A 26,120-nucleotide genomic window follows, 5' to 3' on the forward strand; every position below is an offset into this window, starting at 1 on the left:
TTCTTGAAAGAGGAATTTTGTCGTGATTAACTATTTGGTTACTGTGAAATATAGTTTGTACAGGAGAGGCAAGGGAAATGCTGCTTGATTCTTTTCCATTACTTAAGCAAGTTTCAGAATGAGTTTTCCTGTTAACCTCCAAAGGTGATTAATGAATTTGCTCATTTTTTAATATCAGTGTGAACTAATAGATTTTCATGTCTTTGATGTATTTTAATTTATTCCCATCATAATTCCTCAAATTGTCCCATCTTTGCTCAGTGGTAGTCTCTTCAAGTTGGTCTTGTCTCCTTTTGATATAACCTCATTATTCTTTTGTAGCCTGATTACTTTCTGCCTCTAAAGATGCCCCAGACTCATCTTGTACATTTCCTGCCCCAAACCTGAAATCAGCCATTTTTCCAGAAAGCCCTTAATTCCCTTTGGTGGGAATAATGTGGGTGCTGTGGCTATTCATTGCTGATGGGTTATCATAGCTTTGGGCCTTTTCAGAAGGTAGAGCTAGAAAATGTGTATTTTTTAGAAAGAGAAACATAAACCAAGAACTTATTTTGATGTATTTAATTTAAATTTAAGATTATGAGATTCTACTTCTTTGATTTTATTCTTTCCTTTAGGCTAAAAAATCTTGGTTCCTAAAGAAATGAACATAATTTCTTATTGGCTTTGCCCTACTATATTGAAAATAAGATTATTGGGTGCAGTTTAAGATTTCTTTGCATTTCTTCTTATCTGTAGCTCTCCAATGATATATCATTGAAAGTCTATTTTGAAATAATTTTTTTGTTTGATTATGTTAATTTACTATCTAGTTAAATCCAGTTGTTTCTGTTTGTGTTTTACTTTTAACAATATTTTTAGTAATAAAACATTTATTTAGCTATATTTTTAACAGAGAACCAAAATTGTTTCATTGAGGCATAATTTACATGCAAAAAATTCATTAATTTTAGATGTATAGTTCAATTAATTTTATTTATTTATTTTTTCCCCTCCAAAGCCCCAGTAGATAGTTGTATGTCATAGCTGCACATCCTTCTAGTTGCTGTATGTGGGACGCGGCCTCAGCATGGCCGGAGAAGTGGTGCGTCGGTGCGCGCCCGGGATCCGAACCCGGGCCGCCAGCAGCGGAGCGTGCTCACTTAACCGCTAAGCCACGGGGCCAGCCCCTCAATTAATTTTAATGATTATATTCAGTGATGTAACATCCAGCACAATCAAGATATAGAATATAACTCTTAAAAGCTTCCCTGTGCCTCTTTGTAGTTGACCCTCACCCCCAACCCTAGGAAACCACTGATCTGCTTTTTGTCACTATAGTTGTACCTTTTGTAGAATTTCATATCAATGGAATCATGCTGCATGTAGTCTTTGTATTTGGCTTCTTTTAATTAGCAGAATGTTGCTGGTATATTAATATTTTATTTCTTCTTGTTGATGAATAGTATCAATAGTATGGATGTATCATGATTTCTTTATTAATTTGCAAATTTATGGACTTTTGAGTTTCCAGTTTGGGCTATTATGAATAATGCTGCTATGAATATTTGTTTGCAAGTTTTTGTGTGGATGTGTGTTTTCATTTCTCTTGGGTAAATTCCTATGAGTGCAATTGCTGGCTCATGTGGTGAGTAGGGAACTGCCAAACTGTTTTTCCAAAATGGCTGAACCATTTTGCATTTCCACCAGCAGTGTTCCAGTTGCTCCACATTCTCACCAGTACTTGGTGTTGTCAATCTTTTTAACATTAGCCGTTCTGGTGGGTTGTAGTAGTATGTTGCTTTTAAAAATTTTTTAAGGGAGCCAGCCCCGTGGTATAGCAGTTAAGTGTGCAGGCTCCGCTGCTGGCGGCCCGGGTTCAGATCCCAGGTGCGCACCGACGCACTGCTTGTCAGGCCATGCTGTGGCAGCGTCTCACATAAAGTGGAGGAAGATAGGCACAGATGTTAGCCCAGGGCCAGTCTTCCTCAGCAAAAAGAGGAGGATTGGTGTGGATGTTAGCTCAGGGCTGATCTTCCTCACCAAAAAAAAAAAAAAAAAATTTAAGATGCCTTTTTTAAACACTTTCCTGGTGTTCACTTATGTTATCCAATCTATAATATCTTAGATTCTCTTCATAAATCGTCTTCCATTTCATAATTTTATGTGATATATTTGGCATCATTTCCTTCCTAAATCAAATAATTAGCTCTATATTATAGAGCTTTTTGACCATCTTAGTTGTATTTTTGTCAGCCATTCCAAAGGGGATATAATAATTTCTAGAAGAATCTACAACCAATGTTTCATCTGATATTATAATAAATGATTAAGTAAGAATTAAGGATAGCTATCAGAAATGTGATTATTTAGTGTTACTAAAAAGAATCTAAGATAATATCTCTATGTATTATTGGCAAGTTAGAAACAGAAAAGAGATGACTAGATTTATAATCTCCTAGCAATAGTAGTTTTATATTCTTTATATCTTTATTCTCTAGTCCTCTTTAGTTAATTAGTTGTCCATTCAGTCCTTTCTCCCTATTCTATGCTTTTCTACTTTAGTTTCTGCCAACAATTTAGTTTACCAATGACATTGTGTTTTTATGGTACAGTCACTAGACTAACAGAGTTTAGTTTAATGAAAGAAATAAAACTCAAAAATATTTATAAATACACGTAACAGACATAACCACTCTTCACAGTTATAACAAAGCATATGCATAAATTTTAAGAGAAGCTAGGACGGATATAGAGAGTGGATTCTGGAATTATTGGAAATTCTTGAGTCAAGAATAATTAGCACACTTACTATTTCCACATGAGCTCATGTACACACATTCCATTCCATCCAATTTCAGATATTTCTTGTGTTTGTTATTTTTGTGTTGAGTTGGTTTCTTATAGATCAGTGATTCCCCATTCACACATGCATCAAACTCTGTTCACTGACTAAATAATTTTGTTAGTATGTCACACACACACACACTTTTTAAATATATGGAGATTCATTTCCTCTGTAACCTTTAAAGAATTCATAGTTTTTTGTCATATTTAAGTAATATGTGAAAGAAAAAGTTCTATCATGAAAGTCTTTACATTTTTTTATTTCTTAAAAGTGGTACAATTAGTTTAAACCATTATTATAGCCCTATGATATAGATATCCCAAAACTGAACTGATTTTACAATGCCACTCATTTTTATTGCTTATGATCCAAGACTATGGTCCTTTCTTAGTTTATGAGAAAATACAGACAATGAAAAACTTGAATAATCTGTTTTTCATCTGTTCCTGACCTTTGTAATCCAAATAAGATGTCCTTCTTGAAGTTTAAGATCAAATACTCTTTCTCCATCAACCAGTGAATGAATAGAAAAACTAATATATCTATATAATTTAATAGTACTCTACATCATAAAGGAACAATGTATCCATTGATACATATAACAACATAGATGAATAATACAAACAACATGCAGAGTGAAGGAAGCCTTACACAGAAGAGTACATATTCTGATTCCATTTATATGAAATTCTAGAGAGGCAAAACTAATCTGTGTTGGAAAAAAATCAGAAGAGTGGTTGCAGGGGGTCAGGGATTGACTTGGAAGGGACATGTATTAGGGTTCTTCTGAGAAACAGAAACAAGAGGATACTGAGAGACAGAGAGAAAGAAAAAGATTGACTACAAGGAATTGGCTCATGTGGTCAGGACGCTCTTAAAGTCCCACAATCTGCCATCTACAAGCTGGAGGCCCAGAAAAGCCACTGGTCTAGTTCAGTCTGTGTCTGAAGGCCTGAACCAGGGGAATCCGAGGGTGTAAATCCCAGTCCACGAGTGCGAGAGGAGACTGATGTCTCAGCTCAAATAGTCAGACAGAGAATGGTCGAATTCTCTCTTTCTCCACTTTTTGTTCTATTCAGGCCCTCACCAGATTGTATGTTGCCCACTTGCACTGGAGAGGGCAATCTGCTTTACTGAGTCTACCAACTCAAATGCTAATCTCATCTAAAAACACCCTCACCAGCACACCCAGAAATAAAGTTTAACCAGATAACTGGGCATGCTTTGTCAACTTGACACCCATGTATACATCTCCTTAGACCGTATTTAATCTCCAAGTAAAGATAATAACAAAGATAATAACAAGGTCATAATTCCACCTAACAGGATACAGCTATCCTACATACACTGAAAATGCACTAACCCTTTCCCCAAAATAAAAAGTAAAGTCCTTGAGTGATGTTTACTCTTCTCCTTGATATCCCGCAACTTAAATACTATGATATCAGATTAACAACACTTAAATACTATGATATGAAGTCAGTACATCTTATGTTACATGGTAACGGAATAAGAGAGAAAAAAACAAAAATAGTTGCACACGTGCTCGCTTTCTCCATCTCTCTTTCTCCCTCTCTCCCTCTCTCGCTCTCTCTCTTCCCTCCCTTCCCCTGCCCCCCCCAAAGTGTTCATAACAAAGTAAGTAGGAAATACTCATGACAATTAAAATCCTTGTTTCTATAACTGGTCATGTGATCATGGCTAGTATTTATAACTACCTTCTTCCACTGCCCACTCTCTATTCCTTTTGCCTTCAGCAAGCACCTCAACTGGTCATGGTTCTTTATCTAGTGGGGTGACCCATACCTTCATTCCTAAAGAGTCTGGGCCATTAGTAGTCCTGCCTGGATTGGATTGTTGTAGTGTTCCGTTAACCTTAATTACAGGGTATCGTAATACTAAGAGATGCCCTAAGGGATCTGTCTTCCAGAAATACTCTTCCATACCTCCATTGTGGAGTAGTAGTTCAGTTTCTCCTTGGTAATTAGGATCAGTCACTCCAGCCAGCGCCCTAACTCTCTTCTTTGCCTGTTGATTCAGAGGCATGAGGAGCCCAAAGTAGTTGGGTGGCAGTCTTAACTTCCAGTTCAATAGGATTATTGTTATGTCTCCTGGTATAAGCATTCCTCCCTCTGAAACTAAGACCTCTAGGCCAGCAAAACATAAAGTTGCCAGAATAAGAAGGAAGAATTTTCCTAGTGGGTCACTAGGGATAATAGTGAGTGATGCCACTCCCATTTCCACCTCTTGATTCCTGGACTGTGAATCCTAGCTGTGGACTAAACAGCACCATATATTTTATACTGATTCAGAGCATACAGAGGTTTCTGGAGAATCTTGCCCTAGCCGTGTAAGATATTGCTACCTACGTGGTGCTGTAACTCAGTCTTCAAAAGGTCATTCCACATTCTGTCAGGCTAGCTGCTTCAGGATGATGGGGAACGTGGTAAGCATGGGCATGGGTCCATTGCTGTACTTCTTTTTGTGAAGTGAATTTCTTTTTTTTTTCTTTCTTTTTCTTTTTTTTTTTTTTTTTGTGAGGAAGATCAGCCCTGAGCTAACATCCATGCTAATCCTCCTCTTTTTGCTGAGGAAGACCAGCTCTGAGCTAACATCTGTTGCCAATCCTCCTCCTTTTTTTCCCCCAAAGCCCCAGTAGATAGTTGTATGTCATAGTTGCACATCCTTCTAGTTGCTGTATGTGGGACACGGCCTCAGCATGGCCAGAGAAGCGGTGCCTCGGTGTGCGCCTGGGATCCGAACCCAGGCCGCCAGTAGCAGAGCGCACACACTTAACCACTAAGCCACGGGGCTGGCCCAAAGTGAATTTCTTCATCAAAAGCAATGTTGTGTAGAATACCATGATGGTGGATAAGGCATTCTGTAAGTTCACAGGTGGTAATTTTGGCAGAAGTATTGCATGCAAGAAGGCAAATCTGTATCCAGAGTAAATGTCTGTTCCAGTAAGAACAAAATGCTGCCCCTTCCATGATGGAAACAGTCCAATGTAATCAACCTGCCACCAGGTAGCTGGCTGATCACCCAGGGAATGGCTCCATATCAGGGACTTAGTGTAGGTCTCTACTGCAGGCAGATTGGGCACTCAGCAATGGCCATAGCCAGGTTGGCCTTGGTGATGAGAAGTCCATGTTGCTGAGCCCATGCATAACCTCCATCCCTGCTACCATGGACAGTTTGTTCTTGAGCCCATTGGGCAATGAATAACAGGAGTGGCTGGGGAAAGAGGCTGATCCCCAGAGAAGGTATTTACAGATAGTCATCCTGTCTACTTGATTATTAGAAATTACCTCTGCTGGAGTCACTCTTTGGTGAACATTCACGTGGGACGTAACTATCTTCATGTTTTTTGCCCATTCCAAGATGTTTATCCACATACGTGCTCTTCCCCAAATTTCCTTATCACCAACTTTCCAATCATGTTTCCTTCCAGGACCCTGACCATCCAGCAAACCATTGGCCACAGCCCATGAATCAGCATATAATTACATGTATGGTCATTTCTTCTCCCAAGCAAGTGAACAACTAGGTGCACTGCTTGAAGTTCTGCTCAGTGGGAGAATTTCCCTTCACCACTGTCTTTCATGGATATCCCAGAAAGGGGCTATAGTGCTGGAGCTGTCCACTGTCAGGTGGTGCCTGTGTATTGTGCAGACCCATCTGTAAACCGGGTCCAAGTCTTCTCTTCTTCTGTCAACTGATCATAGGGAATTTCCCATGAGGCCGTAGGTACAGGATGGGAGAAAGAAGACAGTGTAGCAGAAGTGGGAACTATAGGCATTTGGGCCACTTCTTCATGTAACTTACTTGTACCCTTATGCCTGCTCTGGCCCAATCACATATGTTTGATAATGGAGTACCACTGTGCACACCCAACTTTATGGCTTGGTCTGTCAGGTAACACCCAGTTCATGATGGGAAACTCAGATTGCATGGTAATTTGGTGGCCCATGGCTAGGCATTCAGTGTCTGCTAAGGCCTAGTAGCAGCCCAAGAGCTGTTTCTCAAAAGGAGAATAGTTATCCACAGAGTATGGCAGGGCTTTGCTCCAAAATCCTAAGAGCCTGTACTGCAGTTCATCTATAGAGACCTGCCAAAGGCTCCAAACAGCCTCTGTATCTGCCACTGACACTTGAAGCACAACTGGATCTGCTGGATCATATGGCCCAAGTGGCAGAGCAGCTTACACAGCAGCGTGAACCTGTTGCAGAGCCTTCCTCTGTTCTGGGCTCCACTCAACACTGGCAGCTTCTTGGGTCACTCATTAAATGGGCCAGACTAATACACCCAAATGAGGAATTTGTTGCCTCCAAAATCCAAAGAAGCCTACTAGGCACTGTGCCTCTTTTTTGGCTATAGAAGGGACCAGATGCAACAACTTATCTTTCACTTTAGAAAGGATATCTCAACATGCCCACACCTCTAGGCCTCTAGGAATTTCGCTGAAGTAGAAGATCCCTGAATTTTTGTTGGATTTATTTCCCACCCTCTGACACACACGTGTCTAGAGTAGTTATTACGTTTTGCTCACTAGGTGCAGTCAGCATAATGTCATCAATGTAATGGAACAGTGTGATAGTTTGTTAAAGGGAAAGGTAATCAAGATCCTACAGACTAAATTATAACATATGGCTGGAGAGTTTATATACCCTTGAGGTAGGACAGTACAGTGTATTGCTGGTCTTGCCAACTGAAAGCAAACTGCTTCTGGTGGGCCTTTGACAGGGATGGAGAAAAAGGCATCTATCAGATCAATAGCTGCATACCAGGTACCAGGGGATGTGTTAGTTAATTTGCTCAAGCAGTAATACCTCATCTGGTACATCAGCTGCAATTGGAGTCATCACCTGGTTAAGCCTACGCTAATCCACTGTTGTTCTCCAAGATCCATCTGTCTTCTGCACAGGCCAGATAGGTGAAGTTGAATAAGGATGTGGTGGGAATCACCACCCCTGCATCCTTCAAGTCTTTAATGTAGTGCTAATCTCGGCAGTCCCTCCAGTAATACAGTATTGCTTTTGATTTACTATTTTCCTAAGTAGAAGCAGTCCTAGTGGCTTCCACTTGGCCTTTCCCACCTTAATAGCCCTCACTCCAAGATCAAAGAATCAATGTGGGGATTCTCTCAGCTACTGAGTATATCTATTTCAATTATGCATTCTGGAACTGGGGAAATAACCACAGGATGGGTTTGGGGACCCACCGGACTCCCTGTGAAACAGACCTGAGCTAAACTTCCATTAATAACCTAACCCTTATAAGCCCCTCCTCTGATTGGTGGGCCACAGTGATGATTTGGATCTCCTGGAATTAGTGTCAGTTCAGAACCAGTGTCTGTTAATCCCTAAGAGGTCTGATAATTTCCTTTCCCCCAATGCACAGTTGGGAAAAAAATTAACAGTATAAATTTTCAGTAGTATATGAGACTCTTTCCTCAAGAGGATTCCTCAGAGAATGCTGTGGATTGAATGTTTGTGTCTCTCCAAAATTCGTATGTTGAAGCCTAATCCCCAATATGATGATATTAGGAGATGGGGGCCTTTGAGGGATAATTAGGTCAAGAGAGGGGAGCCTTCATGAATCAGATTAGTGCCCTTCTAAGAAGAGACACAAGAGAGATGCTCTCTCTGGTCTCTGCCATGTGAGGACACAAGAAGACAGCCATCTGCAAGCTAGGAAGAGGATCTTCACTAGAAACCAACCATGCTGGTACCTTGATCTCAGACTTCCCAACCTCCAGAACTATAAGAAATAAATTTCTGTTGTTTAAGCCACGTAGTCTGTGGTATTTGTTATAGCAGCCCAAGCTAAGAAAGAAAGAAATTGGTACCAAGAATGGGGGTGCTGCTGAAACAAATACCTAAAAGTGTAGAAGTGGCTTTGGAATTGTAATCAGTAGAGACTGGAAGAGCTTCGAGGTGCACACTAGAAAAAGCTGACATTGCTGTGAAGAGATGTTTAGTGGCAATTCTGGTGAGGGCTCAGAAAGAAAAGGGGAGAGCTGTGTAGAGAAAGCTTCAGTCTTCTTAGAGAATACGTATAATCGTGTACAGAATGTTGGTAGAAATATGGACGGTAAAGGCTGTTGTGATCAGGTCGCAGACAGAAATGAAAAACATGCTATCGGACAACAGAGAAAAGGCAGTTCTTGTTATCAAGTGGCAAAGAACTCGGCTGAATTATGTTCTTGTTCTAGTGTTTTGTAAAAGGTGGAACTTCAAGTGATGAAACTGAATATTTAGCTGAGGAGATTTCTAAGCAAAATGTTGAAAGAGCAGCTCGGTTTCTCCTGCCTGAGTTTACAATCAAATACTGTCTCTGTCTCCATCAACCAGTGAATGGGTAAAAAAATGGTATATCCATATGGTTGAATAGTACTCCACATCATAAAGGAACAAACTGTCGATGCATACAGCAACATAGGTGAATAGTAAAAACATTATGTGGAGTGAAGGAAGCCTTAGACAGAAGAATACATATTATGATTCCATTTATATGAAGTTCTAGGAGAGGCAAAACTAATCTAGTTAGAAAAAACTCAGAAGAGTGGTTGCAGGGGGCCAGGGATCGACTGGGAAGGAACATGAGGGAACTCTTCGGGGGTGATGATAGTAGTCTATATCAGTGGTTCTAAAAGTTAGCAAGATTACCTGTGACTTAGAAATGCAGGTTCTAAAGCTTTACCCCAGACTTAATTAATCAGTAACTCTGATACTGGGACCTATCACTCTATGTTTTAATAGTCTCTCCAGATGACTCTGATATAAGCTAAAGATGGGGAATCACTGTTCTGTATCTTGGTAGGAGTTTGGGTTATAATGGTGAATGCACTTAACAAAACTGAGCAAACTGAGCAAATGTACACTGAAGATTTGTACATTCATTTCCTGTAAATTTTATCTCAAAAGAAAAAAAGATGGAGTATACTGATGTCTACAGTTTACTTTGAAATGCATCAAAAATAAAATGGGTAAAGGTGTGTGTGTATAAATATACATATGCATACATATATACATACACATGTGCATGCATATCATGAGTGCAAGGCTGGTTTAACATCAGCATCTGTGTGTATGATTTAACACTGAAGAAGAAATAAGTAATCATTTCAGAGGACACAGGAAAAAATTTTGATAAAATTTAATACCCTTGAAGGATAACTTCTAATAAACTAGAAATAAAATAAAATCTGACAGAGAATAAATTACAAAACTTAAAATGAAAACATGTGAAATGGAAAAATGTTAAAAGAGATTTCATCAAGAACAAAAAATTTCATCACACATGTCAAAGTGATTGTAAAATGTATATGGAAAAGCAAAGAACTAAAAATAATTGTCACTTCTGAAAATTCAGGGGCACTGACTTGCCTTACCAAATATCAGGACTTATTTTTAAAGATACAGTAATTAAGATAGTATGGTACTAAATAGACCAGTGGAACAGTATAGAGAACCCAGAAATAAGACTCTCTACGTATATAGGATATACTTACTATAAAACAGTAGTGATACTGCAGTTAATGAGGGAAGGATGGACTTTTCAGTAAATGGGGCTATGATAATTGTGCTGTCTATAAGGAATTTTTTTTAAAAAATTGATTCCTACTTCAACTTGACAATCAACTCCATTTAGATTAAAGGAAATCTTTAAAACTTTCTGTAGAGAGGGATTTCTTAAAGAAGTCACAAAAACCATTAACCCTTAAAAGATTGATAAATTTCACTGCCTTAAAATGAAGAACATTTATGAATTAAAAGACATAGTAAAGAAAGTGAAAACACAAGTCACAAACTGGGAAAAGATATTTGACATGCATATAACTGACAAAGGATCAGTATTAAGAACATATAAAGAACTCTTCTCCTACAAACCAATATAAGGTAAGAGTCCCAATAGAAAAATAGGGAAAAGTCACGGATAGGCTTTTCATAGAGGAAATAGCACATGTGGCCTATAAGGTATTCAACATCATTAGTAATATGGGAAATACAAATCAAGACCACATTTTACACCCATTTGATTGGCAACGATTGAGAAGTCAGATGATAACAAATGATGGAGAAGAGAGAGATTAAATAGTATCTCTTAAAAACTGCTACTCATTGAGAAAATATTACAACCAATTTGAAAAAAAATTAGTATTATTTCGTAAAGTTGAACATTCATGTATCCTGTGACCCAGCAATTCCGCTCTGAGGTATATACCCAAAACATCTTGCATGTGTGCTCTAGGAGACAAAAGAGTTCTCATTATACCACTAAAATTGTAATTAACCTATCTTTAGAAGAATGGGTAAATGAATTGCAGTCGAGACACACAATGGCCTGTTGTATAGCAGTGAAAATGAATAAAATACAGCTACACGCAACAACTTGAATTAGTTAGTGACATAATGTTGAGTGAAAAAGGCAAGTCCCAGACGACTACATCCAGTATGATACCTTTTAGAAGGTTGAAAATCAAGCAAAACTATAAACAGTATACAGCTTAGACAATTTTTTAAAGCAAAGAAATGATAAAATTCCTGGTAGAGGTTACCTTGAAAGTGAAACAGGAAGATAGGATAAGGGAAGGAGCACATTGGGAAATACAAGATATTGGAAATATTCTTGTTCTTGAGTTGAGTTCACAGTGCATTGTTATATTTATAAGTAAATAAATAAAAAGGGCACATACAAGTACTGGTGGTGTCATGAAGCAAAATTTATGATTAATACTATTGTATATACTTAATGTCTTGGAGAGGAAAAAGAAAAAACAAGAATGAGGGGATTATTTTCTACCCCTGCCTGAAAAAGAGCAGGCTAGCATGCTTAAGGAATTGAGTTATGGAGCAGGACAAGGAAAATTTGCTGATCAAAGTTGAAACTGGGTAAATTGAAGTTTTCTGCTTTGCTTTATTTCTTTAAATTGGAGAGTGGGAGCAATGTGTGTATGTTATTCTGATTGCTATTAGTTGTTTTAATATCATCCTTGCATCTTATAGTGAAGGTTTAAGCTTGTGCTGTCCAATACTAGCCACGTGTTTTCTATTTAAATTAATATGAATTTTTATTTTTATTTAATTTTAATTCCTCAATGATACTAGCCGCATTTCAAGTGTTTAGTAGCTGCATGTGGTTCATGGCAGCCGTATTGAACAGCACAGATATAAAACATTTCCATCATTGCAGAAAGTTATATTGGACAGCACTGGAAGTCTTCACAGAAGTCAAATACACATTTCAACTTTAAATCCCTAGAATTGTATTAGCTCATCTTTATTAACAAAACAGATATACCTTAGATGGCTTTACTATTAACCTATGATTATGAAAGATTGGATTGGTTTTATTTTTTGGCTATAGTTAGACTGATCTCTTTTCCTCATCTCATTATTTGTAACATTTTTCTAACATTGTGTATTAATAATTTGGCAAAGGATAACACAGAGAAGACTTTAGCCTTATTTGTATATTGACAAAATTTAAGGGGCAATTCAGATATAGTTACAATTATATAAAAGATGTAATTAACCCATAATATACTTTTTTGAGACATCAAAGGACTTGAAATAATGAGGAATGGAATTCTAATTCTTTAAAATAATTCAACTAGCTTTGAATGGTACTCTTAAAGGAAGATCACCTTTCTTATTTCTCTCATATCCTACATCAGGTCCTACACACAGCAATTTAAATATTTCATACTAAAATTGTTTGAAAGTATTTATAAATTACTGGTTTATAAGATATTTTAAAACATTTGTTATATATTTTTGTTTACTAATTTGCATTTTCAGAAATTGTTAATGACAAATTGAAAAGCTTATTACTTATGGACGTATTTAATGCGTTTATATTATTATTGCCTAATGAATAATTATACTGGGATTTTTTTTTTTATATATATACATATATAGTTGTTGAAGTCCGAAGAGGATTCCTCATATAAACCTGTGAAGAAAGCGTGTACTCAACTTGTTGATAACCTAGTTGAGCACATTCTTAAATATGAGGAATCTCTAGCTGGTAAGACATTTTATATATTGGTCATTAAGTTGATTTTATAAGATATTTTAAAATACTTTGGGCACATTTCTCATTTTTGCCTCTGGCTCTTCTTAGCCTAATAGTGAACTACTTCACTTTTAAATGAAATCTGTTTTGTTTGATGTTGTATCCTAGATTATATTGTTAAGATTGACTAAGATTATCTAGAGCAGTATAATAAAAGCATAGACCTTATCTCTTCCACATATCTTTCAATAGCAGATAATTTTAGATATCATATTGAACAGGAATAAAAGTCCAGGGGCTAATATATATTTAGCTAATTGCACTCATCCAAAAACTGTTTGATCTTTTAAATCATAAAAATTTTCTCTCAAAATGAAATTGTTTTAACTATTATAAAAATCTTTTTAAAAGATTTGTAGTACATTTGTAATATCGTTTATAATTGTTATATAAAATGTGCTTAATCTTGAGCTAGAAAGCTGTTAATATTTTTTAAATTGACAAATTCCTTAAATACTTAATATTTTATATTATCTGTCAGATTCTTTACCAGTCACAAATATGAAGTTATTAATCAAAATATAAATAATTATATAAAACCATAAAAATAATAATTGGTATCTATTGCTTAAAGCACACAAGACTAACATTACTTCCCATCTCCTAATGTACATTAATGTGGAACAATAGTCAGCCTCAGTCATTCTCCAGAACTGGGGGCCAGTTGCCCCTTACAGAGATACCATTTATGGCACCTAAGGAAATTGTTGATATCCTTTATATTTTTTATGCAGTTTTTTTTCTTTAATGTTTTTTTCATTTTCCATGTGTACCTCTTTTTCTTCATATCTTCTTGTTCTGTTTCCCCTATTTTTCCCTATCCTAGATTTTAAGGGTGATACTGTTGTCACTTAATGTTAAAAAGTTGCTGATCTCCTCTAAGAACTAATTTACCTCCTAAGAACCATTGTATCTCCTGACTAGCTTCATTTTCCTCTCACAGGAACAGCATTTTGTTTACCTTTCTAATGTAGCACTGATCCAACTTCTTAATTTATTGCTCCCATCTTTTAACAAACATTCTTCTACCACAGCAGCATCTTTTTTTCCCAGTACCTTTAAACACAGTATCACCTCAGCAAAATTGTTTTTGTCTCCCTTTGCTAACTTTCTTTCCCATATTCACTTCCATCCATTTTTAGATATAACCAACTTCATGTTTATTCCCAAAAGCCCACCCCTAAACTTCCCAACTTCATTTCTGCTTTTTAACTTCAATCCTACTCCCATCCGTGTACAACTTGCCTTCTGTAGCACAGCCTCTTTGTCCTTTATTCTCAATATGTGTAATTTATATAATAAAGAAAAAAATGAAATGCAAGAAGTCTAGTATCATAAGAAATGCTAATCTGTTACATTGAGGCATGTACTGAATCTATTCAGGGGATAATATTGAATAATTTAAATAATATTTTGTATAATTTCCACTGCCTTGTCATATTTTAGTGTCTTATTTCTCTGTTTGTTTTTCCAGATTCTGACAATAAAGGTGTGAATTCTGGAAGATTGGTAGCTTGCATAACCACTTTGTTCTTATTCAGCAAAATAAGACCCCAGCTTATGGTTAAACATGCCATGACTATGCAACCATACCTTACCACTAAATGTAGCGTAAGTATAGAGCTGTCCTATTTTTTTTGTTTTACATAAACCTTATCGTATTTTAAATTTAGAATTCACATTGTGTCGTCCACATTTTCACCGACAGATGACAGTCATTTTCACTGACAGATCAACTATGTCATGTACTCAAATATATGTTCTAATATTTATGGCAAGTTATCTACAAACATCATTTTTCTGATGTATTATATAAATAAAGTTCAGGCTCCATTTCTCTGTAAGTTCCTCAAGCCAAACCCTCAGTAAATGTTCAGTAAATGTTGTAACTATGTTAAGACTTCAAAAGTGAATGAGACAGAGTTCTTGTCATTGAGAAATTCACTGTCTTTTAGGTTTTGAATTTGCTTTTCATTTGTCATTTTTAGTATATTTTATTATAAATGTATTTTATTTATTTTTATAATACATCAATATATTGAATATCGAAAATCTAGTATTGTATTAGAGATGTTAAGCTGTTAATATTTTTAATAGTACACATACTCTGTCTTCCTAAAATCAAATGTGAAAATTAAATAAAACATTGCTTAAGTAAAATAATCCAGAAAGTTGCATGACAGTACAGTGAGTTAGTGGCTTATTACAAAAATATAAAAATTATAAGACAGCATGGTGAGTTAAGTGGCTTACTACAAACACTAAATTTTAAAATACTCTAAAAACTTAAAAATGTAAATAGTTTTTCACTTACTATGTTGCCAGTATTCCTAAGGAGATAATTTTAGCTGTTTTCTCTACTAAATTTGTTTTGCTGCTATGGTCAGTTTTTTTGGTGATCTAATTAACACAAATTCTAAGTGAAAACCTCAAGACATCCTGAGAAATTTTAAGAACCGAGGAAAGTAGCAGAAGATAAATACGTAAAAAAACAACATATAATACTTCTGAGACCCTAATTTTATCTTTAAGGCTTTTTTTCTATCCAGAAATAAATTGATTAATATATAATCTGTGGCTAATATTAATAACTAATATTTATTGAGCACAATGCCAGACACTACAAAGAATTTTACACGTATCATCTCATTTACTTTGTGAAGTGTAGGTGCTGTTATCTCAATTTTACAGATAAGGAAACTGTAACTTAGAGAATTTAAATAACTTGCCCAATGTCACTCAGCTAACCAGTCCCAAAGCTAGAGTTCACCCCCATGTCTGTTTGCCTCTAGAGTCTAGACTACGATATAACCTGTATAAATAATCCTCGTTTGAAACAATATTTTTTGAAAGCAAGGTTACTTAAAGGCCATCTCATATGTGATAGACACTTTTTTAAATGTTTTTTGTTTTTTATGTCCTACCCCCATATTTATTCCTCCTTGTCTCAGGATAAGCAGCCTGGAGTGTCCTTATGTACTTTATCCATGCTTCTATAATTGTGGACATACACACATATGTAAATGATTGCAGCCTTTTTAAAAACTAGGTCCTGTTATATACATATCTGTTAGACATTTTTACTAATTTCAAATCACCTGAGATATATCTAATTCATTCTTTTGAATGGCTACATATTATCCATTTTATGGATGTCCTGTGATTTGTTTAACAGTTTCCCATTTTGGCAGGTATTTACCTTGTTTCCTATTTATAGCCACTACGAACAGTTCCTTAATAAACATTCCTATTCATATGCCTTTAAATACTGGTGCTTTTGTTTTTCTTTGGTAGAGATTCTGAGGAATGGTCTTGCTAGTTGAAAGAATGTCTTTTTGGTTTTGGTTTGGTTTTTAATAGATCTTGCCAGATTGCTGGTGGACATGTTTTATAACCTCTTTGGAAACCAGCACATTTCAATCTGTGTCATTTTTCTACTCTTTGCTAGTCTAACAGGTGTAAAGGAATAGTTCACTGTTGCTTCCATTTCCTTTCCCTGATTTCCAAGAGGGTTGAGCATCTTTTTTATGATATTAACCAATTAGACTTGATATTCTGTGATTTGACTATTCATATCATTTCCCCATTTTAATTGTGGGCTTTTTTTTCTGTTTTTGAAAACTCTTTAATCTCAGTGTTTTAGATATTGAACCATCTTATGTTATATTCGTTTCAAATATTTCTTCTTAGTGTTATATTCTGCTCTTTTCCTTCATAATTTCCATCTTTCTTAAAAGAAATTATTAAAAAGAATAATTATTAAAATTATTCTTAATCTCCCTTCTATATTTTAAGATGATACTTCTTTTACTTGATTTTCCAGGCTAGTAATGTTGAGTAGTTTCAAAAAATGTTATTACATTTTTTTAAAAAGCAAAATTTTATAAATGATTCTCAAATGATTTATCTTCACAAAAACTCTTCTATCCCTAGACCCACTTTAACTCATCCCCTATTGCTTAAAGGGAGTGGGAGTGAGAGATGGCAGGGAACAACAGGATTTCTGTGTTACTTAAAAAGGAGTATTCATCTTACCTATTTTTTAATTTAATCCTGTGGGTATGCTGAAAGGAAGGATGAATGTAAGATGGGAAAATTTTTAACCAGTGAGGTAATGAGCTCAAAGAGTTCAAAATGAGTTGTCAATAACCTGTTGCTAAGAATAAGGAATGATAGCTTGACTAGATAAGAACGTAATATTGAAACCCTTACCATACACACACACGAAAAAATGAGAAACTTGGTTGCCTTTGGGCAGGGAAACTGGGTAACTGGAGGACAGGAGTGGGAAAGAGACTTTTTATTATAAATCCTTTAATGTCTTTTGATTTTTTTGTTTAATGCTCCACCTGTTTTTCTGAAAACTGCTTAGTTTCTTAATCAAAGTTTTAAAAAGTTTTTTTAAATTTAAACAAGTTTTAATATAATATTTTAAATTTTTGTGTGTGTGTGAGGAAGATTAACTCTGAGCTAACGTGTTGCCAGTCCTCCTCTTTTTAGCTGAGGAAGATTGGCCCTGGGCTAACATCTGTGCCCATCCTTCTCTGCTTTATGTGGGACACCTGCTACAGCATGGCTTGATAAGCGGTGTATAGGTCCACGCCCAGGATCCGAACCTGTGAACCCCGGGCCGCCAGAAGCAGAGCGCTCAAACTTAACCACTACGCCACTGGGCCGACCCCTTTAAATTTTAAAATAAAGAATGCTTATACCTAGCTGAGAGCCTACGTTTTCATCTGTCATAAAAAGAATTAACACAGGGCTTCTCAACCTCAGCACTTTTGACATTTAGGGCCAGGTTATTCTCTGTTGTCAAGAACTGTTCTGAGCATTGTAGGATGTTTGGCAGCATCCCTGGCCTCTATCCACTGGATACCAGTAGTACCCGCCCTACACTCCTGTTGTGACAACCAGAAATGTCTCCAGATATTTCCAAATTTTCGTTGGGGAGCAAACTCAACCCTAGTTGAGAACTATTAGGTTAACGTAGCCTAGTTTGAAAAATACTAGTCTTAAAAACTGTACCAGTCTTTGTAAAATACTCTGTTAATATTTAAATAGCTTTGTTCAGAACTGACTTGTGTTGCATTTTAGGGAAAAAAAGAATAGCATTGTGATTAAGTGACCCAAAGGTCACATAGTAAGTTAATGGCAGAGCTAGCTTCCAGGTGCTCTTCCTTCTATACTTAAAATTAAGTTCTTTTATAATAGTTTTTTTTTTTTTATTGAAACTTTACATACATAATACCTCAACCCCCAAATACGTAAAGCTGTATGTAGTTTCTTTTCCAGTTTTGGTATTCATAAACCACTAATTTTATTCTTATAGACACAAAATGATTTCATGGTTATCTGCAATGTTGCAAAAATCCTAGAACTGGTTGTACCACTGATGGAGCATCCAAGTGAAACTTTCCTTGCCACCATTGAAGAAGATCTAATGAAGCTTATCATCAAATATGGCATGACTGTAAGCATTTGGTTTACCATCTCTGTATTGATTAATCTATAATTTGCAAGTGATATTTGTCTAACTTTTGGCTAAACAGTAAAATTTTCTATATCTTTTAGGTAGTACAGCATTGTGTGAGCTGTCTTGGAGCAGTTGTAAATAAAGTGACACAAAATTTTAAATTTGTGTGGGCTTGTTTCAATAGATACTATGGTAAGTTCCGTGCCTGGGCTTTAAAATTATTCTGCTAGGTCCTGCAGTTTGTGCAGCTTCTTTTTAACACATCTGATAAAGGGTAACATTGAGGCAATTGTAAGAGGTGTGATTGTCCTCTATGGTCCCCTCTCATAAGCAATATTTTCTAGTATCTTTTGTATTCTCTTAATAACCCAATATGATTACTTCAGAAATTTATCTCCTGATAAGTAAAAGTTGGTAAGTTTTTTGCCACTATGTAGAATAAAATTTAAATATCATTTTTTCTTACATTAATTCTTTCAAGCTCTGAGTGCCCTCATAATTCTAGACATATTTAATACTTAGAACCATTAGTAAACTTTAATTGTAATTCATTGACAGTAATTATTTAAACATAATAATTCAAGGATAAAGCGTTTATTATAAATAAATATTTCTTATCTTTGTTAGGTGCCATTTCAAAATTAAAAAGTCAGCACCAAGAGGACCCAAATAACACTTCACTTCTAACAAACAAACCAGCACTTCTTAGATCTCTTTTCACTGTTGGAGCACTATGTCGGCATTTTGATTTTGATCTGGAAGATTTTAAAGGCAACAGTAAGGTAAAACTGCTAATATTAGTTACTTAGTATGCTGTAAAAAATAGACCTGTGTGACCTTGTAAACTGAACACGTCAGAGCCAGGATGAAGGCGGCGTTAGAGTAGTCTGGCTTAATAAGAATTCTGAAACAGTGCTACACAAAACATGGTCCTCTCACTGGCTTCTGATCTGTGAACTGTGTCCATAACAAGATAAGAAGTTTACAAGTTATATCAGCTTTGTTAACAGTGGGCATACTGTTTAGGTCAGCAGCTGACTTTATTTTTTAACTTTCTCAATGAGGGAGCAGTACATTAATTTACATTCTGGCACAAGCTTCTCTGTTACCTTTATTTTGAATGCCACTTTTCTAAAATTTATGAATTTATGTATTTGTTGGTTATTTATTCTTTAGTCAAGTTCACATGTGCAAATTCTTACTGTTGGTTTTTAGGTATTTTTTCCCTTTATAGTTGAAAACTGATCTAAGCTACTCTTCTTTATACTCTTTAATCTGGTGTTTTTCCCCTTAGGTTAACATAAAGGATAAAGTACTTGAACTATTGATGTATTTTACAAAACATTCAGATGAAGAAGTACAAACAAAAGCCATCATTGGTCTAGGTAAGTTAAGTCTAAATTTCTTTATAGTTTTTAGTTGTTTGAGAAGTGGAGCAAATTTTTTTTTTTTTTTTGTGAGGCAGATCAGCCCTGAGCTAACATCCATGCCAATCCTCCTCTTTTTGCTGAGGAAGACTGGCCCTGAGCTAACATCTATTGCCAATCCGCCTCCTTTTTTTTCCCCCAAAACCCCAGTAGATAGTTGTATGTCACAGCTGCACATCCTTCTAGTTGCTGTATGTGGGACGCGGCCTCAGCATGGCCGGAGAAGTGGTGCGTCGGTGCGCGTCCGGGATCTGAACCTGGGCCGCCAGCAGCAGAGCGTGCGCACTTAACCGCTAAACCACGAGGCCGGCCCCTGAGCAAATTTTAAAATACTGTGAATCTAGGGGCCGGTCCCATGGCTTAGCGGTTAAGTGCACTCGCTCCGCTACTGGCGGCCCAGGTTCGGATCCCAGACGCGCACCGACGCACCGCTTCTCCAGCCATGCTGAAGCCGCGTCCCACATACAGCAACTAGAAGGATGTGCAGCTGTGACATACAACTATCTACTGGGGTTGTGGGGGAAAAAAAAGGAGGCGGATTGGCAATAGATGTTAGCTCAGGGCTGATCTGCCTCACAAAAAAAAAATAAAATACTATGAATCTCAAAATACTATGAATCTCAACTGTTGATGTATTTAAGTATGTTTCTATTCACATTAGGATCTGGTGTATAGAATGTAGGACTGGGGGTTGAAACACCTGGGTTCCATTTTTGGCTTAGCCAATGACGTCCTAGAGGACCTTGAGCAAGTCACATAACTTCTCTATTCATCAGTTTCCTCATTAGTAAAATAGAGATGACAATACTGTTTCCTACCCCTACTTCATAGGGTTTTATAAGAACATTCATTAAAGCACTTTGATAAAGAAAGGTGATGTAGAAGAATTTTGTGCTGTGGCATATTTTTTAAATTGTTCTTTTTCTTTGCAATGCTTTGTCATTATATGTATCTGCTGCTTCTAGTTAAAACAATGAGCCATCTATGCAGACTTTCATTTATGTAGAAGCACATGGTAACTAACACAAAAGGAACAATTTGGATATATATCTGTCCCGTATCATTTTTCCAGGAGCATTGATATAATAAATACATGTCTTTGCAGAAGGTTGGGTTTTTGTGGCTTATGTGGAAAGATATTGGAATAATATTGGGATAAATATGAGAAGGATAATATTAAAGTACCTATATTGAATACACTTTAAAAAAATACAAGAAGATCACTCTGTCTAGGTTTTTCTTTTGTTATTGTTTGTTTTTGTTTTGTGAAAATACATGTAAAGCTACTCAATAAGGTTAATAACTTATTTGGAAACTTTATTCTGGTAGCATTAACAAGGTTTATAATTTAATATGCATACATAATTGTTTATATTAGTCTTTTGAACAAAAATGAGTAATAAAAGATTCTGAGTTACCCAAACTTCATTAAATGTTTACTAATTTCTTAATAAATTTAAATTTTATTATCTTAGTCCTCCTTCATACCTTTCAGAAAATTACGTATTGCAAATTTGGAAAAATTCAGATATCACTTAATAGGGAATTACATTGGTACAGTATTATCTTCAAGCCAAATGTGTACCTTTGAATATTCAGTCTGGACATAAGTTATATAAAGTGGCAAAACTAATAGTGTTATATCTAATTCAGAGAACAAATAGTGTAAATACTAACTTAAAGAAGCAACACTATCCAGAAAATAGTGCCTCTAGACCAGTTAATAAAAGACATCTTGGGCCGGCCCCGTGGCTTAGCGGTTAAGTACACATGCTCCGCTGCTGGCAGCCCGGGTTCGGATCCCGGGCGCACACCGATGCACCGCTTCTCTGGCCATGCTGAGGCGGCGTCCCACATACAGCAACTAGAAGGATGTGCAGCTGTGACATACAACTATCTACTGGGGCTTTGGGGGAAAAAAAATAAATAAATAAAATTATAAAAAATAATAATAATAAAATAAAAAATAAATAAAAAATAAAACACATCTTGCCTGGGCCATAGTTATCCTGTGTGACCTTGGGCTAGTTATCTGATCACTCTATGCTTTGAGTTTAGTTTGTTATTTGGCATCAGTAATACTTGCTATCATCAAAGATCTTCATTTTATCTCATATAAATAAGCATTTTGTATAAATAAACATGGATAATATTATTTTGCTAGTTCTTGTGATTATAGAAACAGCATTATGGCTTCATTATAATGCCATATGAGAAATAAATGGAAGATATTTTTAGCTTTATTTTAGAATTGTTCGGTTTCATCAAATGGATATATTTCAATATTTTTTTTTAAATAATGCCAATGTAGTACCTTCTGCTAAGGATCTCAAAAATGTTTGCAGACATTACCTCTTAAATCCTGAAAACATCCGTTTGAGGTAGGTGGGCGGTAAATATTATTGTCCCCATTTTACAGATGGAGAATTGAGGCACAGAGAGATAATGTGACTCACCCAAGGTCACACTACAAGTCAGTGGTGGAGCCAGGAATAGAACCCAAGACTCCTGACTCCTAATCCACTCCCCTAGCCACTAGGCCCTGCTCCCTCCTCAAGCTTTCCTCTTGTGTGAAATTCTCCTTTGAAATGCAATTTCTTGTTTTTAATTCATGGGGAAAGAAGTACCTGCTCTAATACTTCTCTAGGTAAGGCCACTAGCATATTATTCCAGTCATTATTTTAATTTTTGAAATAAGGAGCTCTTTATATAATTTATCAACATTTTCATTAAGTGTTATATTTAATTTTAATTGAATATATCAAGAGATTTTTTTTTCTCTCTTCTTTAGGATTTGCCTTTATTCAGCATCCAAGTCTAATGTTTGAGCAAGAGGTGAAAAATCTATATAATAATATTTTATCTGATAAGAACTCCTCAGTAAATTTAAAAATACAAGTGTTAAAAAACCTCCAGACCTACCTACAAGAAGAGGATACACGTATGCAGCAGGCAGATAGAGACTGTAAGTGAAAATATACTTTTAAATTTCACAGTGTGGCTACAGTTAGGATACTCGGTGACTGTTTTTTAATCCAGATATCTAAATTTCCTTATCGTTTAGATGAAGGAATTCAATTAAAGAGGAGTCTTTAAGTCCATAGCTAGGCTTTAAGGTATTTATAAACTCCCTAAAATAGTTTGTAAAATTTAATATATGTGCAGACATTAGCATTTTGAGGAAGGAAAGGATCATAGTTCTCATCAGGTTCTCAAAAGGGCCTCTGACAGACATACACACAAAAAAAGATTAAGAACCATTGAGCCAGAGCACTAGCTCTAACATTTTGTGCTCTGGGCTGTGGTCTAATTTGGTGTTTTCAGTAAAGTTAGTATACATGTTCTTAATCTGTTTACTTCTTTTTGCAGGGAAGAAAGTTGCAAAACAGGAAGATTTGAAAGAAATGGGTGATGTTTCCTCAGGGATGAGTAGTTCCATCATGCAGCTTTACCTCAAACAGGTGCTTGAGGCGTTTTTTCACACCCAGTCAAGTGTACGCCACTTTGCCCTAAATGTCATTGCATTGACTCTAAACCAAGGTCTTATTCATCCAGTTCAAGTAAGTATGTTTCATAGCATCAGTTCTTCCGAAAAGAGCCAGATTTGTTGTCATTTGATAATACTATGATTAGAGAATAAGTAGTTTTTTATTCCTCTTAGTTGTTAATTTTATTTCTGTTCTAAACTCTTAACAACCTAAGTTTTAGTCCATCTCTTAGGTTGTTATTACTGCAAAATACACAATGATGTTGTCTCTGTTCAACAAACTTCCAATTTACATTGGTAGAATATGTACTTGGAATCATTTTCATGAGTAGGGATGATAGATTTGTTTTAATCCACATTGACTCTTACCCCTGAGAATCAACAGCTTGTAATGTCAAGAGAGTTAACTAGGGTTAAGAGTATAATCTAACTGTTAAACAGGGTAGATTTTAGTCCACAGAAAAGTAAGTTATATAATCTGATCTCAGTTCCTTCATCTGTAAATTGGAGGTAATGTCAACTGCCAAGCACCTCAAAGCATTGATATGGGGACTAAATGATGTAATAAAGACATATTAGTATTGCTCAGGATTGGCAGCTCGTGCTGACGTAGTAGTATACACCATCTGACATGTTCAAGAGAGTGCCATAGGCTACAGAAGTGAATTTATTAGGTAACCAAAGCCTGTACCCTTTAAGATTTTTATTTTGGCTGTTTTTTTTGCAGCTTTTTCTAAAATATGCTATTTGTAAATATACTGTGTTCTTCCCTGTGTCCTGAAACAGAGCACACTATGAAGCACACTAATGAATATTTAGCCTGTTCTTCATAACTCAGGGTTATCATCATCAAGATCACTTAATAAAATGTACAGTAGTATATCCAGACTCTCAAATTACTGAGATCCTTATGGCTCTTTGCTGCTACTCTAAGTGGCCTCAAGTGGTTGTGCTTTTTATTATATCTGCTTGTTTTAACATTTTTTTTAACTTCACACTTACAAAAAAATTGCAGGAGTATGCAGCGAACTCCTTCATACTCTTCGCCTATATTCACCATTTGTTAACATTTTGCCACATTTGCTTTCTCTCTCTCTCTCTTCATACATATACTTTTTTCTGAATCATTTGGTAGTAAGTTTCAGGTATCACAATTCTTTACCTCGAAACACTTCAGCATATATTTTCTAAGAGCAAGGATTTTTTTTTACAAAACCATAATGCAGTCATCAAATTTAGGGAATTTAACACTGATAACAGTATTATTTAATATACAGTCCATTTTCAAATTTTGCCAGTTAAGCCGATAATATTCTGTATGGACTCCTTCTGCCTCCCCTGCAATTCTGAATTTAATCCATGATCACTCACTTCAGTTATTGCCATATCTACTTTTTTTAAAGTTTTTTTGTGTGTGTTTGTTGTTTTTCTGGCCTCTTCACTGCTATCTGATTCAGATTTACTTAACATAGTCGTGGTATTTCTTGACTTTAGAAGTACAGTGAATATGGCTGTTACCAAAATACTGGCTATCCAACTGATCATTGAAGCCATATCTAAAATCAACTTTGTGGGTAAAAAATTATATTTTCCTAGTTTTGAGTATGGAAGACAAATTACTTTTTTCTCTATATTATGTTTACATAGCAAATTCAGTCAAGCTTGAGAAATTATTGCATTATACATTTGTAGTATATATCATAATCTTAAGTAGATATTGTTAGTGAGAGCTCTTTATGTTTAAGGAACCTTAAATCCACACTGAAATTAAGTTTTACCACATCAGTATTTTTACTGATGCTCCAGTGCTTTTTTGCTTTGAACTAAATCTAAGGGAAGATTAATCATTTTTAAAAGAATGCTAAAACATGGCATTTATAGGAAGGCCTGTAAAGCTAAATTCATATATCCCAGATATACAGCAAGTTTTAATATATGTTAAAATACATATAAGGCTTTTACTACTGTGATGTCTTATAAATCCTTTATTTTTATTTCCAGTGTGTACCATATTTAATTGCTATGGGCACAGACCCAGAACCAGCTATGCGGAACAAGGCTGATCAGCAGCTTGTGGAAATAGACAAAAAATATGCTGGGTTCATTCATGTATGTATTTTTAAATTGTATAACCTAAATTTAAAAATCTTTCTTTGGTAAACCATTTCTTTGGTAAATGTCTTGCCCATGTTCATATTAGAATAAAATATTTTGCTTAGTACTTCTAAACATGCAGCTAAGTTTGTCTCCCAAAGTGTTTATTCTTGTTTAAAATTAACTCTTAAGATTGAGCTAGAAGTGACAGTCCAGCAAGCACGCTGGACTAAAAATCAGGATGCATAAGCTTTAGTCCCTACTTTGTGATCTTGGCAGTAGTAATGGCTCTTCTGGGTCACGATTTTTTCTTCCGTAAAATGAGGGTGTTGTGATAGATGATCTCTGATGTTCTTTCTGGCACTTGCATTCTATGATTTTATTATTTTAAATAAGAAAATCAAGTAATGAAGTTAGCCTCAGATTGTAATGCTCAAAGTATATTTTTTATTTCACTCTTTTAATATCCATGACAAAAATGAGGCTTTTATTGATTTCAGATGAAAGCAGTGGCTGGTATGAAGATGTCTTACCAGGTACAACAGGCAATCAACACATGCCTAAAAGATCCTGTAAGGGGTTTCAGACAAGATGAGTCCTCTAGTGCTTTGTGTTCACACCTTTACTCCATGATCCGTGGAAACCGCCAACACAGACGAGCCTTTCTAATTTCTTTACTCAACCTCTTTGATGACACAGCAGTAAGCATAAAAAACTTAATTATTTTAAGAA

At 35.7% G+C, this 26,120-nt stretch overlaps 1 protein-coding gene across 3 annotated transcripts in view; it reads left to right on the forward strand.

The window, feature by feature from the left end:
• Nucleotides 1–26,120, forward strand: part of NIPBL (NIPBL cohesin loading factor) — a 189,759-nt gene that overhangs the window by 152,588 nt on the left and 11,051 nt on the right. For all 3 annotated transcript variants that reach the window (XM_087443205.1, XM_004422744.3, XM_014781592.2), the window contains exons 33-42: nt 12,751–12,859; nt 14,382–14,518; nt 18,237–18,377; nt 18,479–18,572; nt 19,008–19,162; nt 19,675–19,765; nt 22,599–22,772; nt 23,177–23,367; nt 25,296–25,403; nt 25,889–26,089. In XM_087443205.1, coding sequence (XP_087299331.1) covers nt 12,751–12,859; nt 14,382–14,518; nt 18,237–18,377; nt 18,479–18,572; nt 19,008–19,162; nt 19,675–19,765; nt 22,599–22,772; nt 23,177–23,367; nt 25,296–25,403; nt 25,889–26,089 — 1,401 coding nt within the window. The remainder of the gene's footprint in view (nt 1–12,750; nt 12,860–14,381; nt 14,519–18,236; nt 18,378–18,478; nt 18,573–19,007; nt 19,163–19,674; nt 19,766–22,598; nt 22,773–23,176; nt 23,368–25,295; nt 25,404–25,888; nt 26,090–26,120) is intronic.

Source organism: Ceratotherium simum, chromosome 18, assembly GCF_057802395.1.
Source record: "Ceratotherium simum simum isolate JZ-2026a chromosome 18, ASM5780239v1, whole genome shotgun sequence".
Taxonomy (NCBI): Eukaryota; Metazoa; Chordata; class Mammalia; order Perissodactyla; family Rhinocerotidae; genus Ceratotherium; species Ceratotherium simum.